The sequence below is a fragment of the Echeneis naucrates genome, chromosome 16, assembly GCF_900963305.1.
Source record: "Echeneis naucrates chromosome 16, fEcheNa1.1, whole genome shotgun sequence".
Classification (NCBI taxonomy): domain Eukaryota; kingdom Metazoa; phylum Chordata; class Actinopteri; order Carangiformes; family Echeneidae; genus Echeneis; species Echeneis naucrates.
In genome coordinates, this window is record NC_042526.1 from 8,649,081 (window position 1) to 8,666,981 (window position 17,901).

A 17,901-nucleotide genomic window follows, 5' to 3' on the forward strand; every position below is an offset into this window, starting at 1 on the left:
AAATCCTCAATTAAGTGCGCAATGGGCCTCTGAGGCAGGTTTGTGTGCCTCTTTGTTCAGGTCTGGGGGATCGGTCGGCATTAATGTTCCTCTTGAGTTTGTAAATAGCCTGAGCTGTGGGAGCGCAGCGCGGAGCTGCCACTTGTCTGTTTAATCGCAGAGAGCTCCATCACTTTTCAGACGTTTCAGGGGAGCTAAAGCAGGACATGCATGAGAATTTCACCAACTAACACAATGCCCGCACTCGGAGGAGTAACCTCAGTAGCCATGTCCACCTCCCACTTCTTCCGGAATAAACTTCTTTTTTTTCCCCCTCACTCACTCTCTCTCTCTCTCTCTCTCCCTCCTGAACCCCCTTCAGGACCCTTTTCTCTCACCCCACTACCCTTCTCTCCCTCAAAACATCCAGTGCCCCACTCCCCTCCTGATCCTCACCATTCTGACCAATCCTCTCTCTGCATGGGTGCTGCTCCCCGCCGCTTGGCCTATCCCATCCCGACGAGTCCGGCCGACAGACCCTACAGTCTAGTTTTGTTTACCTCACCCACTTGTCCAGCGGAACACACAACAATCCCCTTCACTGCCTGTTTGTCAGCCCGCTTTTCAGAACTAAAATGGGAGAAAGAGAGGAGGAGGATGGAGGGCCTGGGGTAGGGGGGTGGGTGGGTGACTACAAAAACAAAAACGAAGGAAACAATTAAATTGCCCCTCCTCTCAATGAATCCTGTGCTTGCAGTTTCCCAGCTCTGGATTCTGTGAACTAACTTGGAGGCCTGTAAAGTGGCCCATTATTCTGGTCGGGGTGGCGTGTTCCAAGCGCGGCTCGCCTCAATGGCCGATGAATACAGAGAGGTTTTTGTTAGAGGATTTTGGCTCACAACATTATGCACTGGTTAATTAGGAGCTACATCTATCCATCTATCTATCTATCTATCTATCTATCTATCTATCTATCTATCTATCTATCTATCTATCTATCTATCTATCTATCCATCTATCTATCTATCCATCTATCCATCTATCTATCTATCTATCTATCTATCTATCTATTTATCTATCTATCTATCTATCTATCTATCTATCTATCTATCTATCCATCTATCTATCTATCCATCTATCCATCTATCTATCTATCTATCTATCTATCTATCTATCTATCTATCTATCTATCTATCTATCTATCTATCTATCTATCCATCTATCCATCTATCTATCTATCTATCTCTCGATCTATCCAGAGACCGAGTCTGAAAAAAAGTAACTCTCTAGTTCAGTTGCAGTAATGTCACACTGCTCAATCCTGACATCCCCAGAAATCACAATTCTTCTTGTGGCATGAGGATTACAGTGAACCGGGATTTCAAGGAATTTGTGTTGTGTTCTTTAAATCTCCACTGAAGGGGGCTTACCATCGTTTGAGCAGTGCGCTCTGGGGATTTGTCCGTGCCTGGGGAAAACACGTTGAAAATGTTTTTGCCCGGAGCTTCTGATAATGATTGACTGTGACTATAGGCAGACTGCCGCTGAAACAAGTCTGTGTGTTTGCTCTGGATGGCATTCCACTGCTGCCTGTGACTGAAGAAATATTTACATAGTTTGACAAAGTATGCAGTGAATAATGAAATGGAAAGAAAACAATGAACTGAGGTGCAGCGGGTGTCCGCATAAGGGATTTCACATTCAAAAGCTGTTACTTATAGACTATGGTTTGCTCTTATTTTCACATACAAGAAAAATTCAGTGTAGATGGTTCTACAAGAACGATGTCAGTAAAGTGATTCTGAAAGGAAAGCAGGCGTGCAGAATGCGTGTCTGCTTTCACAATAATCTCTTCTCAGCGCAGATCTGACTTTTGCGTTGCAAAACGATTAAAAAGCTAATTGTTATTGCACAGCCCAGATACATTTCTTTGATCACCTTCTTTCTGAGCCCTTTCAGGTTGGTTTTGTATTTTCACTCTGTGTACCATTGTTTTATTTGATCATACATTAATTCAGCTGGGCCAAACAAATGTCTTGTCTGTCAGACATCCACAGGAGCTGAGGGCATTTTTTTTTTTTTTTCAAATGGCACAATGTTGTGGTAGCAATGATCCGTTGTGAGTCGGGGAGGGTTTGTAATGAGGAGGATGAGAGAGCCCACACACTCCCACACAGTCTGAGACAGAGAGGTTGAGAGGCTGGCAGCTCTGCCACACCACCCTGCCTTCCTGATATGCTTCCCTGCTGATGGTTGTCCTTCATGTGATGTGTTCTCCTCAGCGCACATAAACAGACAAGTAGTAAAAAAAAAAAGTTTTCATCCATTTCAGAGCATGCAATAATGTGTGTATGATACAATCACTGTTTCAGTTTCTCTTTACTGTAAGCATGGTCATTACAATAGAAACCGTATGGCGCACAACCAAAAGGCACAAGAGTATATTTTTTCCAGAAATATACCACATGATTCCATGAGGTTAGTTTTTAATGTATATTTATACAGAGTAGTTGGCTGTATAGTACAATGTCACTAAACTTTTAGTATGCAGTCAACTGATATTATTACCTGATATTAATATCTGTAAATATGCACTTGATAATGACAAATTTTATTCAACTATCTGGCTACCTTTTGAGGAATTATGTGATTAAACTCATTTATAATCGTATGAACTGGAAATGAGGTAACTTGCTCAATTAAAAATTTACATTAAATGGCAGTCTTTAGGATCTGATGAGTTGTGTGTGTGTTTGTCTGACTTAGCTGGCTAATATAATAATCTGTGTGTGTGTTTGTTTATGTGTGTAGGAATGCCCTGTCTACTGTATCCACACTGTGGGGTGCTGTTAGGAGAGCAGGGCATCGTGACTGCTACAGGCTGTTCTCCGTCCCCGCAGACTCCAGTGTTTAATTAGTGGGAGAGCATCCATCCTCCTTAGTCCTCCTACTGACAAATCCTGAGTGAGATTCTAACCTCCTCACCCCGCCCTTGGATACCAGGGGACTGGACCAACAGAGATTTATGACCACAGGCAACAGTGCAATATTTGGTGCACGTGTCTGGAATGTGTGTTCTTTTCACACAAATGTGGCAGAGGGAAAGGGGGGGGGGGTCAACAGTGAGAGGAAGTGCACGTTTCGTCTCTGTGTTTAAATTTGAGTGTGTGGCAGGTGAGTGTAGTGATGTATGAAACGTGATTTGCGCACTAATCCCATTTCATGGGTCCAGCTGCCTGACGCAGATGTCAGCTCATCATGTATCCAAAGGTAACCTGATAACGCAGAAGCTTTTCATATTCCTGTTAATGAATGAATGCTCCATCTTAACCTCCGCTGCTCTTCACCTTATCCTCTGAACTGAGCCTTTGTCTCCGACCATACCTCCATTAGCCACACCTAGCTGTTTCCAGCCACCCCATTTTTTTCTCCACCCCTCCCCCATACATTATTACCTATCTATCTTTATCTTACATTCTTGCTGTTGCACCCCTCCCACCCTTTCCCTTGCCTGCTGCGCTGCTCTCTCTCTCTCTCTCTCTCTGATTCTGTCATCCCCCTCTCAGCGCTGTAGCGGGTATAGCATAGTGTTGGTTGTGCAGGGGGGATGGGGTGGTCTTGCCTTACTGGCTGATTTAATGAGATCCTGTGGGGATCGGACTGAAGCCATCAAAAGCTGCGTGTTGCTATACAGGCAGCTCAGTTAAACATATGCGCCATTGCTAATGGTAGTATTGTAGCATTGCTCCATATGCAGCCGTCATGAACACAGTAAAAGCCATACGAGGAAAGAGATGAGAAGTAGGTACCACTGGGTGTGTAATCACTTACTTAAAAGAGGAGATTGGGGAGGGGTACGCTGGGAGAACCTCACATGACCATATGATGATCTTCTTTTCTCTGCTGGCCTTTCATCTGAGCATCTTTAGGCAAATGATGGGTGCTGGGGATGAGATGATACGGGACTGGCAGTAACAAAACTCCTTTAGTTGCAGCTTTGAAGGACCTGAATGAAAACATAGCACCACAGTTAAGACTGTCCAGAGGAAATAGTCAGAGTTAACAACAGGAATGGCTGCAGGTTTTGAAGTTGTTTGCCTTGAATTAAATAGAACAAAGGAAACAATAGTATATATAAAGGTGACAGCGGAGAGGGAAATACATGTGGGCAAGAAGGTGTCAGCTGTAGCCCTGTCGGTGAAGTGAGTTGGAGTTTGATTGGATGCCATCAAACTCAGTCTCTGCAGATATTATCCACATGAATGGGAATTACTAAATTCAATCCAATGACAGCCACTCCCCAGCATAATAGGCAGTTAGCACATAATTACAGTGGGACTGCTCACATCTGAGAGACCTATGCAGGCTACAGCACAAGGCCTCAGCATTCCCAGAGGCTCTCTCTAATGACTGCCTCATTATGGACACAAAGAATTGTGCCAAACAAAGGGAAACCTTAGAGGATACTGAGGGACATGCACATATGGTTCAATCATGCATTGCTTGGATGTCGGTGCACCCTGATTGTAAAACAGAATGGTAAAAATTGGGATAATTGTTTAAAAAATTTGATGAAAGCAGGAGGAGAGGAAATGACAATGGCAAAGATGTTACACACAATGTATGCTGTACTTTGAAAATAGATACACAGAAAATAACTGTAAACAGAGACGAATAGCTGTTACACAAACACACAGAGGTGTGTGTGTGTGTGTGTGTGTGTGTGTGTGTGAGTCTCACTAACTTCAGCCAGGCCTCAGGCTGTGTCACTGACCGTGGTACTGAAAGCCTGCCATGCTACTTTATATCCGTCTGGAAGGGTTAACCGTTCAACCCCTGACCACTCAAATACTTTGAAGGTAACTTGTCATAATCCCTCCGAGAATGAATCAAATCAATGTAGCTTGTAAGAATGAAATAATTGCTCAACTAATTTGTCAAAGTATTGTTGCCGGATGTCAAAGGCATAATTATACTGATGTGTCACCATAGAATAACACACACTCTGTGTACTTCAACATCTGCTATTTACTCTTTTCTTTAAATAGGTTATTTCATTCAGTCCAGAAGTAGTAGCTGGAGGGAAGGACTGGACTGGACTGGACATCAGTAAAACTATGCACCGTTCATTGTGCAGGTCCTTTGGCTCTGTGTCAGTCTTTGATCTGACTGGATTCTCTCTTTACTTGGTCACTGATCAAGACAACTTTCGAATGATTTCTATTTCAAGTCACTGAACATTTCTGGAGTGATTCTCTAAAATTTACCAGATCTAGAAGCGGAAATGTCTGCTCCAGTTCCAGATATCGGTCATTATCTTTTATATCAACACTGAGGCTGAATGAGTAGGCTGACTGTGAAGGGAAACACAAATATATGTAGAGAGCAGATAAAGGAACACTGAAATTCTTTCACAGAAAATGAACCAAGTAATAGAAGACAATGTTCTGCTTTCAGAGATTAACCTAGTGAGACAGATACAAATCAGTTGGGCAGTTTTCAGAGATGCCTAAAGTGAGAATGAGGAGAAAAGCACACTGTTGATTGGGCTTTGGCACTTGGGGTTGAATTAGTGAATCAGTTTTAGGCAACTTGGTCCCAGTGGGAAAGTTTGAATTTATTTTATTTTTTACTTACTAGTCTACACATCTGTCTGTCAGTGAATGTGTTCCTTCCTTTACACATATAGGAATCTATAAATACGAGGTGTAGCAGGACAATGCTTCCCTTTCTTCTGATGCTGGAATTTATCTTCCACTCTCTATGCACAGCACAACCTGAAATGTTTGCTGAGAGCTTCATTTTGGGGGGGGGGGGCTTTTTCACAGCTCCTAGGCAGCCACTATGTGTGAGCCCATTTCTTCCCACTGCATGGCAAGTGACTATGAGGCCCAGAGGGGCTTGATATATCCGGAGCCTGGCCCAGCTCCAGTTGTCTTTACCTCACAGTATATTGTGATGATCCAGTCATGAGAACGGGCATCGGGCCCCACGGAGACCAGTGGGAAACAGTTTTTTTTATTTACGTTTCCCTCAGTGATCCGATGGATCCCAACTGTCTGAATTAGACAAGCATAGCCAAACAACTGCTCTGTAATGCAAACTTGTTAATTATTATCGAAGCTCATGTTGGGCTCATGAGTGTTGTTGGACAGTGTGTAACAGCAGCTCATTATTTATGCAACATCGATAACATTGAAGAATTGATTCCTGGAGAGTTTTTTGAGTACAAAGGTGAAGTAGATATAAGTTGTCTATCCATTCAATTAGCTTTCAAGCTTCATCCTATCTTTGTATAGTATAAGTGCAGGTAGTGTGTTTATTTGCTGTGTGTGTGGCTCTGAGCTTCCTCTTTCCCCTTCATCCCCTTCTCTCTAAGCCGCACAGCGTTGCCAGGACAACCCCTCGTGGTGCCTGCTGCATCGCGGCGGCCCTCAATGCCAGCACTCAGGGAACCTCCTCGCACTGGGAAGGCAGCATAAAATCGGGATAATCGCTGTCGATTATGGGACACAATGGTTGCCGCTTCTGAAAGATTCATTCATTCTGGAAAAAGAGACTGTGGAGGGGGAAAGAGAAAGGGGCGCCTTGGTCCGTCCGCTGCTCTCCCACGGTGGGCACAGTCATGACATCAGTGGCCTGAAAGAACTGGCATTCTGGACATGCCCACTGCCCCCTCCCCCTCTTGCTATACCCTTACACCGCCCCCCAATTCGAGCCCCCCCCCCTTTCTCACCCCTGCCAGTTTGGATGCAGCGCTTGGCCGGGGCGAGTTGGGGCCATTGCCGCTGTTTACGTGTGAAACAAAGCCCCTCAGAAGGAAGAGAGAGGAAGCAGAGAGCTTCACATGGTACCAGCCAAGAGCAGGGATGGCTGCCTCAGCCTTCCCCTCACAGGCCCCTCTTTTGGCTGAGAGGTGCTGCTGTGACCCCAGTACCCCCCTCCTCCCCTGATGTCCCTCTTGGACCCCCCCTGTAACCCCTTCTCCTCTGTCCTGATTCTTCACTCTGCTCATGAAAAATTCTCATTTTCCCCAAGAGAGCCCTTTGAATGAGTATGACATGTCAAGGGATTTGGGATGAGTGATTTCTCATGACACAACCTTTGCTGACAGACTTGGCATTACTGCGGCTTTTGTTGTGCTGTTGGTCATTTGTCTGAAGAGGAAATAGCTTTCCAAAACATTTCCCTAATTAGGATAATGTGATTCTGCTCAATGCAACGTGAAGCCTCATGCTGCTGGGATACTGGAGGGAAATCACTGTGACACCATCCTCACATGATTCATGTTTGATCATCTGTGCTTTGGCATTTTGTTCAGTTTTGGGGGATATGTAAATGTTTATTCTGGAGGTCTGACTTGAATGTGTGAACCTTATTTTGGACGAATTCTAAAAGGCAAAACATAATAACATATTAGAGTGTAACTACAGAGAGCAGCAAACATTAACCTCTCATCTGCTGTATACGGCAGAATGACCTCAAAGGTCCAAAACGGCAACATTATGGACATTAAATCTTCCACTCGTCATTATGTCATTTATTCATTTCACTCCTGTCTGCTCTGTGCCATTTGCGGGCACCATCATTCTCATCTCCAGCAGCTTGGCCTTTCCCTCGCTATCCCATGCAGCTGGATGAGTCTGGGAGCGTGATCTCTCCAGGGATTACATTGTCCAAGTGATCCAGGATCTCTCTTAAGCTTCGACGTTGACTCCTCCCCCCACTTATCATTTTTAGTTATTTATTTTTTCCTATAGGTTTGTTTGCTGTGCGTGTTTGTTTATGTGCTTGTGAACGTATCTTGATGTGTGTGTATGTGTGATGGTGGTCGAGTCAGGGGGTGGGCCGAGGAGGCGGTGGGGCAGAGGATGGGGGGGTAGCAGACATCAGGATAGGGTAATTCAGGTTGATGTGCTTGTTGCCTGCGCTGTGTTGACTCGCTCCTCTCTGGATGCTTTGGACTAGCTGGTGGACAGCTGAGAGTGGCGAGCCACTGGCTGCACCTGGGACCTTATCTGCTGACAGCTGACATCATTTATCTGGATGGAGCAGTTGTGATCCTGCTAACAATATCTTGTGCTGGTTCACTCTTAAAGACCAAAGACTGGACTTGATCCTGGTCAATGTATATAGCTCTTACCTCTACTCCACCAGAAATGAAGTAAGTACTATGCAAACCCTTTGGCCATAGTAAATTTTTACTCATTTTTCTCTTATTGATTGATGCAATCTGTGTTTATATCAAGATTAAAGGTTATGATAAATCAGCAGACTCTCAGTTTGAACTTCAGGTGCGTTTTTATGAAGACCTTCATTCAATTCTTCATGGCTTCACAGCTGAGTGCAATTAATCTGATTAAGCCCTTGACCGACATTAACCAGTTTATAAAATGATTTTATTAGAGCCTGAGACAAAATTCAATGTGTGTGTGTGTGTGTGTGTGTGTGTGAAAACTTTTGAATAATGACCCTCTACTGGACTTTTTTAGTCAAATCTATGACTAATCGTAGTTGCTTTGTGAGCATCCATTAACATTTCATTGACATCTACAGTTTGTAAAAGAAGCAGCTGAAATCCATGTAGGTCAAAGGATGCTGCATAACGGTTTCATTTCACACATTTCACACATTTGGAAAAGAGAATCAACTCTAAGCTCACATTGCTGTTTACAGATTTGAAATTGATGTGTAGCACGGAGAATTTTCTATTGAATTAAATTAGGTTTCAACATTTAAACAACACCTTTTTTCTCACTGCTGTGAAATGATAGTTCTCCGATGTAATTAGTTCGTTTCTCGCTGTGCATTTCAGTGTTCATCAAACACTGGGTTTCACAATCCCACTGTCTCATCTGTCTCTGACTTGGCGAGAGAAGTGCTAATGAGAAGATCATGACAGAATTATATTCGACCTCGGTGACGTCCAGCATCTGCTTCCTCCGTCTCGATCTTTTTCAGTGCTAAAAATAATGAAAGGGAGAGAAAAGCAGAGAATTTCAATTAACAGCAGTCATCCCTCTCTTGGAATGGGATCACTTGGCTATTTTTCAGTGTTTTATTTCTGGGGTTTCACTAATTCATCCAGCTTTTTTCTTTTCTTTTCTTTTTTTTTTTTTGGTGGTTGTTGGTGGTTGAATGATGTAATGCAGAGATGAGAGAGTGCGATTGTTTCACACTTCACTTTGAAATTGATAAGATGAGACAGGACTGATCCATCTGTGCGCCTGGAAGCAGGCCAGGTGGTCTTCCTTTACAGCCAGGCTTGCAGCACAGCAATACACAAAGCTGGAGGAGGTGTGTGTAAATGTGTGTGTGTGTGTGTCTGTGCTCATGCGGAATTATTAGTGACTACTTATACAGCAACAATAACATTATAAAGGAGCCTTTGGTTGAGAGGAAGTTCTCTGAAAGCAGACCATTGTATGAGCTCCACATCTTGCCTTTGATCAAGTTTCAGCCTTGAAAAAAAAAAAAAAAAAATCTTGACAGCCAACATGATTAATATCTATGAAGTGTTCTGACTTCATCGTGAACTGGAGGGGGAGGATACATGCACAAAAAAGTTAACTTCACCATTGAGGCTTCCATTTGTGAGTTTTAGGCCATGAACCCCAGGGGTGAGGGTAAAGGTCAGAGTCACATTATTTCTTCTTTGCTCTTCTTTGTAATCCATCACAGCAGACATTTTAATGGGCGTACTGGAGATGAATGGGAACACTGAGACATCTCTATTTCCTTACAGACAAAAAAGATTTCAAACCGGGGAAGACATTTTGACAAATTATTCCTTCTAGTTGTTAAGCAGATGAGGGATATCAAACTATAGCTTCCCTTTTGCTTCCTTCCTTCCTTTCTTTTTTGTCTTTCTTTCATTCATGTACACTTTTTTTTTTTTTGTTCTCACAAAACCAAACCAAATCTGAGACAAAGAAGAGAGTGTAAGTCATAACAGGCACCGTGCCTGTTATGACTCTCTGAAGTTAATTAAACTTTGCTCCTGTCAAGTCTCCATTGATCTCTTTTTTATTACTGTTTAAAACAAATTCACTGGGGGAGATTTATCATTTGGTTTGCCTAAACCTTTGGAGTAGTTAAAAAAATATATCCAAATGACATAATAGAGAGTTTCAAATTTTGACATTTTCTGAATCTCAGCGAGTTTGAACTCTGCTTTTAGAAATCCCTTTCTGCTCCATAGTTGTTCTGTGGATGCAAATATAGTGTGCATGAAAGCACTTCAGTATGCACAATATGCAGTGTACTCTTTTTAGGTCTGGTTTTCCGACACAATGCACTGGTGCTGTAACACATGACAGAAGGTTTTTGAAGGGGAACTCTTGAAAGGTTTGCATCTTCTAACCAGCCCTGTCATTTTTTTTTTTATTTCTCTTTGTCACAGTGCCAACAGTATGCCTAAACAAGTGGAGGTGAGGATGCACGAGAGCCACCTGGAGCCCATTGAGGCCAGGCCTCAGTCCAAATGTGCCAAAATATGTTCCAAGCTGTTTAAGAACCTTCTTCTCACACTCACTGTCCTCGGTAAGTCGTCTCATCACTGATGTCTCGCTCCCTCATTTCTTTAAGGACTTAACAAAAAGCATCACATGCTATAGACGGGCACCTCCACTGAGCTCAGTGAACTGCGAACTCAGAGCTCTGGTATGCCGTTTGCTTTAGGAGGAGATGCCATCTGTGCTTGCTCAGTGTACCAGACAGTAAGATAACTGGGTGTCCTGACCTTCCCCAGCTCTGCGCCACCTGTTGCTATCAAAAGCTCTCTGTGGCAATGGACACACAAACAGCCTGTGGTGGTGCATGAAAAATATTGTGATTATCACAGTGGATTGCTGGGCTGCAGGGGAGAGGTTTAATGACATGTGGAAAGGGCAGGGATAGAGTGATGCAACTTATGACGAGGGGTTTCTGGTCTGATTCAAACAGTTTAACCAGCACATATCATTTCTTCTTTATTGTTTCTGACAGCTAAGTTTTTTGCAATCTGTTATAAGCAGGGGCTATGTAAGATATAAATTTAGCTGATTATATATTGATACACGTGTGTGTTAGTGTGTCTGGACGTCTGTACTTCCTTCAGCCATGTATCTGGCTGTGTACCTGTATCTCACTTGCATGCATGTGTGTTTGTGTGAGCATGTGTAATGTGTACATCTCACCCCTCTTGGCAGGACTCTAGCAAGGCAAGCGAGCCAGCACAATCATTGATCATCTGTCACTTGGCAGATAAGAGCCTAAATGGGAACTTGCAAAGAGAAGGCACAGGAAATAAAGTGGCATCCAAAACCATTGGGCGTGCAGAATCCACAGGATGCTGCTAGACGGGAGGACGGTTTGAACGGCGCAATTCTTCTCTAAGAGAAAGCTCCAGGGCTTTTGATTCCAGTGCGTGTTATTAAACAACGTCTCGGGCTGTGTGATCTTTGGCAGTGGTGTGGTAGCAGAGGAAGTGCAGCCCAGGGGGTGGTGGTGGCGGTGGGGGCATGAGGGGGGTTGCAGTAGATTTGTGTGGCCTGAAATGAACAGATACAGCGAGGCCCGCCAGGCAGGGCTGCAGGGGTGTGGTGGGTTAGAGCACATAGAGGTCATAGCTGCTGTCCATGCAGGAAAAGAATAGTCAATTGGATGAGACATATTTAAAAGACCAACAATGGTTTTGTTAGAGAACGGCTGCGCTATTAAAATTTTCTGTTTTTTGAGAGCAGAAATCCATTAGCTAAAAATATTATTGGTGAGTGAGTCTGAGATTTAGGTCAACTACCTCTCCTTTTCTCCTTTACTGAAGTGTAGTAAAACTCTTTTCATCTTTCTTGCCCCAAAGTGAAAAAAATCCTCAAAAGCATTTTGGGTGTGCGGTGATAACATGCTGTTCCAGGGAATCTGACATGGTGCCTTCTCTCTGAGAGATATAATCTTAATCCTCGGTGAGATTTACTGTCACTTAGTGGTTTTCTGTTTTATCTGCTCCGCTCACTGTCCTCGCTAAACATCCAGCAGACTGCCTCCGGCACAAACAATGGAATCTGAGTCTGTTATGAACCTTTTGGTGAAAGATGAAGATGAAAATAATTGCTCATTTGTTATTTCATTGATCAGACTCACTTTTCTGGGTATTTCCGTGTATCTGAATCCATCTCTGACCGGTATCTGCTCTTGCTGTGGCACTAACCTTGCCTTCTTCTTTGCACTTCAGGTGTGATCTTGGGAGCTGTAGCAGGGATGCTGCTACGTGTGGCCTCCCCAATCCACCCAGATATTGTCATGGTGATTGCTTTTCCTGGAGATATCCTCATGAGGATGCTGAAGATGTTGATCCTGCCACTTATCATCTCCAGTTTAATCACAGGTGCTGATCGCTTTCTGTGAACAAATAATATTTTGTTCAAGAGTATTCCATATTTTAGTGGAGTATTCAGAGTATTCATTATGAAATTTAAATGGACAACAATTTATTCAATTCCTCATGGTAAGAATTATGCAGATGATCAAACATCATCATACAATCCCCAAATGGTCTTTGCGGTCACCCTTCTTGCCCCACAGTGTTGACTCAACATTTCCATCTAATGAGACCAAATTACCAGGTAAACATGATCTTGCTTGTGTTGGCTGCAGGTCTGGCCGGTTTGGATGCCAAATCTAGCGGTCGCCTGGGCACTAGAGCTATGGTCTACTACATGTCCACCACCATTATTGCCGCTATCCTGGGAGTAATTCTGGTGTTAGTCATCCACCCTGGCAACCCCAAACTGAAGGAGAATCTGGGCGAGGGAGAGAAAAATGATGATGTGTCCAGCTTGGATGCCTTCTTTGATTTGATCAGGAACCTGTTCCCAGAGAACCTGGTGCAGGCTTGTTTCCAACAGGTAATGTGAGACACACAGATTCATGCCTAAGTTTAACTATCAGTAATGGATGTTGAAAAAAAAAGAGCAGGTGCTATGTTCCTGTCCGAGATGTCAAGTTCACACTACATCAGATGGAACAGCCTTTTAATGAGGTGCTCACTCTGCTCTCTGTGCAGGAGCGCATTCTCCAACTTCATCGTAGTTTTCTAACATTATTATTGAGTGTCTGGAATTTTTCACATCAATAATATTTCATGCTTTGTAACCTCAGATCCAGACGGTCACAAAGAAAGTGGAGGTGATTGTCGAGAAGGAGGTCAATGCCACCGCAATGGAGGGACTGGTGGCAAACATCACCAAGGAGCCCCAGTTCATCGTCAAAAAGTCCCTGCAGTTCAAAAGCGGCATGAATGTTCTGGGTGTGTGACATTTGCTCGCCAAGTGCAGCCATGCTAGTATCTGGTGTGCGGCATGCTGACATCCTAACGATGCTAACATGTTGATGCTAAGCAGCTATCATCTCAAGCATGCTTACCATCTTTGTGAAGCACTTTAGCATGCTTGCATTGCTATTCAGTGCTAAACACAAAGTCCAGAACAGTTGTAATTCACTCAGAGCCATAAATGATGCCTAATTTTTTAGGCTTGATGAATATCTGAGATATTTAAATCCTCTACCCTCTGCCATCATCGGAACTACATCTATCATGGCTAAATACGCAGACATTCAGAAACATTTCTAAATATTTACATTTATGCAGTTTGACCACAACAAACATCTCAGAGCTTGATGTTTTGTGGCTGTAAATGTAAAATCACTCAGCTTCTATTAAGAATTCCTTCATGTATTAGTCATTTCACCTTTTCACAATGGTAATCGGAGTTAAGGGTCTATTTATGACTTTCTGTCACAGGTCTGATTGGTTTCTTTATTGCATTTGGCATCTGCATGGGAAAGATGGGAGAGAAGGCCAGACTCATGATTGAATTCTTCAACATCCTCAATGAGATTGTGATGAAGCTTGTCATCATGATCATGTGGTTGGTATCACTTCAGAATCTCATTGACTCATTTCGAAATCAATTTTGTTGTTTTGAGACACAAAAATAACTTTATATATCAAGTTATGTCTCATGTCATCACAGCATTTGATGACACGATGATTTTAGCAAAAAGGAGCCACCATTGTCTGACAAACAGTTTGTTTTCCGTATTTAATACCAAATTTAAAGTAATGATAAAAAAAAAAACCGTTTGATCTCATCAGGTATTCTCCCTTTGGTATCGCCTGTCTGATCTGTGGTAAGATCATTTCCATCAAGGATCTGGAGGTGGTGGCCAGGCAGCTGGGAATGTATATGGTGACTGTAATTGTTGGCCTCATCATCCACGGCGCCATCTTCCTTCCCAGCATCTACTTTGTTATCGTCAGGAAAAACCCCTTCACCTTCTTCCTGGGTATCTTCCAGGCCTGGATCACTGCCCTGGGGACAGCCTCCAGGTCAGCATCAGCATGGATGATAAGGTGGAGGCTTCTTGATATTTATGGATTTACAATACATAACCTTGTTTTCCCCCTCAGTGCTGGCACACTGCCTGTCACCTTCCGGTGTCTGGAAGAAAACCTGGGGATTGACAAAAGAGTCACTCGTTTCGTGCTCCCAGTTGGTGCCACCATCAACATGGATGGAACTGCGCTGTATGAGGCTGTGGCAGCCATCTTCATCGCCCAGATGAATGGCATCTACCTCGACATGGGCCAGATTGTCACTGTCAGGTCAGCCAGAGCTTCATATTATAGTTGTTTTTTCCTATTTTATGTAAAAGTCAGTTAGCTGATGCCATTTGCGCTATCGAGTTGAAATCATACTATTTCTGCAGTTGCACAATTAGGTGTTGTCTCCAATCTGCGTTTTCAACCATGTTTGAACTCTGTCTCGCCTAAAACATAAATTTCCTTGCTCACAAAATTCTGAGAAGCTATTCTTAGACACAACACTCAGACTCATAAGTCACACTCTTAAACAGTAAACAGAAAAAGGCTTACTCGATCAAAGTGTAGAGAAGAAATTTACAAATGAACCACCAGGAGGAAGCAGCATGGACCAGTTCCATATCTCAAGTAGGAACGCAAAAACAAGTTCTTTAACATTGAAATCTCTCTTCCTGTGAGACAGACGACCCACTCTAGTGCTTATCTTCTGCTGCTCTTCACACAAGCACCACGGAGAATGAGAGTCTGCATTTTAGGCAGCGATGATTGGGCGGCTGGAGAGCTGAGGCAGGATTTACAAAGAGGATTGTGGATGATGTGATTGGGTGCAGATGTTTTTTAAAATACACTCTGTGATCATCTGCTGTGTTTTCCTCCAGTCTGACAGCCACACTGGCCAGTATTGGAGCAGCCAGTATTCCCAGTGCCGGCTTGGTGACTATGCTGTTGATCCTGACTGCTGTAGGCCTGCCAACTCAAGACATCAGTCTGCTGGTTGCTGTCGACTGGCTGCTGTGAGTTTGAAAAGAAATGTAGAAATATAATTGTATATATTAGTGTTTTAATAATGCTGTGCTTTCCATTCTGCCCTGTAAGGCGACCTTAAGAGCCTTGAAAGGCTTCTATTTAAATGCAATTTATTATTATTATTGTGTTTAAGCATTAATAGAGCTCATGGTAATTTCATCCTTTATGAAGCGTACTCCTCCTCCTCATGTCCCGGTTTCTCTCGCTTCAGGGATCGATTCAGGACCTCGGTGAACGTGGTGGGTGACTCCTACGGTGCAGGCATCGTGTACCACATGTCCAAGGCAGAGCTCGAAGAGCTGGACGCGCACATGGCTAAGTCTGACGACATTGAAATGATGACGAAGACCCAGTCCTACTACGACGACATGAAGAACCACCACGAAAACAATTCCAACCAGTGCGTCTTAACCGCCACCACTAGCACCACTGCTCCCACTACTGCTAACAATTCTGTCGTAGTAGATGAATGCAAGGTACAATTAATGCTTACGGACGTAGAGACTTGTATATAACTCTCTCTGCTGTTGCATGCTCACCCTGCGCCTTTGGACTGTGTTTTTATCTCATGCATGTTTGTGTAAAATAATGTAGATAGCATCACCGTTGTTTTATCACAGAAGCAACAGATCAACAGATGCGTGTGTACACATGTATTTAATTTATCTGGGAAAGCAGCTTTTGTGTTGAAAGAACATTTAAAAAGTACTTTTAGATGACTGTAATTTTTTGGGAATAGGCTCTAACTCATAATTAGCATTATGACCCTGAGGAATTATTTAGCAGTCCTCCGTTCCATTAAAAGTTCACACTACATCATTTTTCCAAATGATTATAGCACTTTTTACATTTTCTCTTTTAGATTATAGATTGTTATAGAAAGGGAAAGTGTTAAAGCTAGTCAGCGGTTCATATATTCCCCTTCATACACACATCTACCACACTTTTTTCTTTTTTTTGGGGAGGGGGTGGCGTTTCACACCATCTATTTCTGCATACTGGGGAAAAAAACCCACCCAAACAAAAAACTGTGCTATGAAATGGAAAGCTGTGAAGTATGTCCCATAATGTAAAACATAATGCCCTTTGAATCCCGTCTTTGAATGTATTCCAGTCTTTTAAGATAAAATATTGGGTTACTTGTTCCCCAACACACACACACACACACACACACACACACACACACACACACACACACACACACACACACACACAGAAGTGCCCTGGCGGAAAAAGGTCTACTGATGAGCCTATTCATTTATTAAAGGGTGAAAGGTGTTGCCTAGCAACCCTGGCAACCTGTCACAGAACCAATCCGTCCATAGGAAAAAGTTATAGCCTCTCCGCCGCTCCTCCTCTCCATTTATTAGCAGACATTTACATATAAATGTGACACAAAGGCTTGCTATTTCCAGTTTCCACCATGACTATTTTTCGTTTTGATTTCTTCTCTGTTTGCACGTGACTCACATTTTTAACCCCGTTTTCATACCGCTGTAGCGTGCTTGAAAAGTCACAAAATCATAACAATGCATTCTGTGTGTAGTGTTGGTACCTTGTTTTCTGTCTAATCTGTCTATTTTGTGTTTACTGTTTATTCAAATATGTATGTGTCTGCGTTTTCCGTTTGATTGCCTGTTGAGTTGTTTTTCACAAATGCGTGGCCTGTTCCCAGGTCAGCAAAACAAACCAAGACAACCAGTGGCATGATTATTAGTGGTTGAAATTAAGTCTTTAGATTTAGAGGATGTATAGTAATCATTTTTGGCTGTATAAAATGGGTTGACCAATTAGACTTCTTGGCTAAAGCTGAAAGTCAAAGTGCACAAATCCTTGATCCAGAGGTTTATGAGAAATGAAACTTGTTTGTTTTTGTTGGTTTTTTCTTATTTTTTTAACGTGTACCTTTGATCCACTGCTTGAGCACCCTGCTAACTGCTTGCAGGTAACCTCAGCCACCAACGGCTCTGCTGCGGAGTGCACGCTTGTTGAGGAGGAACCTTGGAAACATGAATAATGGCAGCACAGAGATCCCCCTACTCCTGGGCTCCACAAGCTTTCCTACCTGGTGATAAAAGAGTGAATGAAAAAAAGTCACATGAACAGAACTACTAATTTTCTTTCTTTCTTTCTTTCTTTTTTTAGTTAAGCTTTCCTCTTTTTTTTTTACGTTTTAGTCCCTTTAAACCTTTTGTAACTGTCTATCTGACTGATATGTAACACTAATCTACTGATAATTGATAACAAAGCTGTACTTTACCTGTTAAAGCACAATTATGTCCGATAGCAGATACTTGCACAACATACTTCAAGGCTTGGGGAGGAAAGGAGGAGAAAAAAACAGTTAGATAAACTATTCCTCGCTCGTGGCTGTGCATGATGGGATCATCACTGAGATCATTGTCCGCATTTCATAGAGGTAGTCGATTATTCTAATACCAGAGGATGACAAGGAGTCAGAGGATAAATCGTGGCGACCGATGTAATGCTTGTACTGAGGTTTGTACCGTCACATATGTGAGGGGGGCCACCGC

At 42.9% G+C, this 17,901-nt stretch overlaps 1 protein-coding gene across 1 annotated transcript; it reads left to right on the forward strand.

Annotated features, from left to right (window-relative positions):
- The first annotated feature begins 8,105 nt into the window (after nt 1-8,105).
- slc1a2b (solute carrier family 1 member 2b) lies at nt 8,106-17,384 on the forward strand. Its single transcript, XM_029522621.1, has 11 exons — nt 8,106-8,143; nt 10,382-10,521; nt 12,191-12,343; nt 12,613-12,863; nt 13,117-13,264; nt 13,760-13,886; nt 14,114-14,347; nt 14,429-14,623; nt 15,220-15,354; nt 15,579-15,843; nt 17,313-17,384. The coding sequence occupies exons 1-11, from the start codon at nt 8,106-8,108 to the stop codon at nt 17,382-17,384; spliced, it is 1,758 nt and encodes a 585-aa protein (XP_029378481.1).
- Nucleotides 17,385-17,901: the final 517 nt, after the last annotated feature.

Excerpts from the sequence above, each read along its gene's own strand:
- slc1a2b (XM_029522621.1), top strand. The coding sequence starts at position 8,106 with ATGTATATAGCTCTTACCTCTACTCCACCAGAAATGAA. Across the intron at positions 10,522-12,190 it reads TCTCACACTCACTGTCCTCG|GTGTGATCTTGGGAGCTGTA; the intron begins GTAAGTCGTCTC and ends TTTGCACTTCAG. Across the intron at positions 15,844-17,312 it reads TCGTAGTAGATGAATGCAAG|GTAACCTCAGCCACCAACGG; the intron begins GTACAATTAATG and ends AACTGCTTGCAG.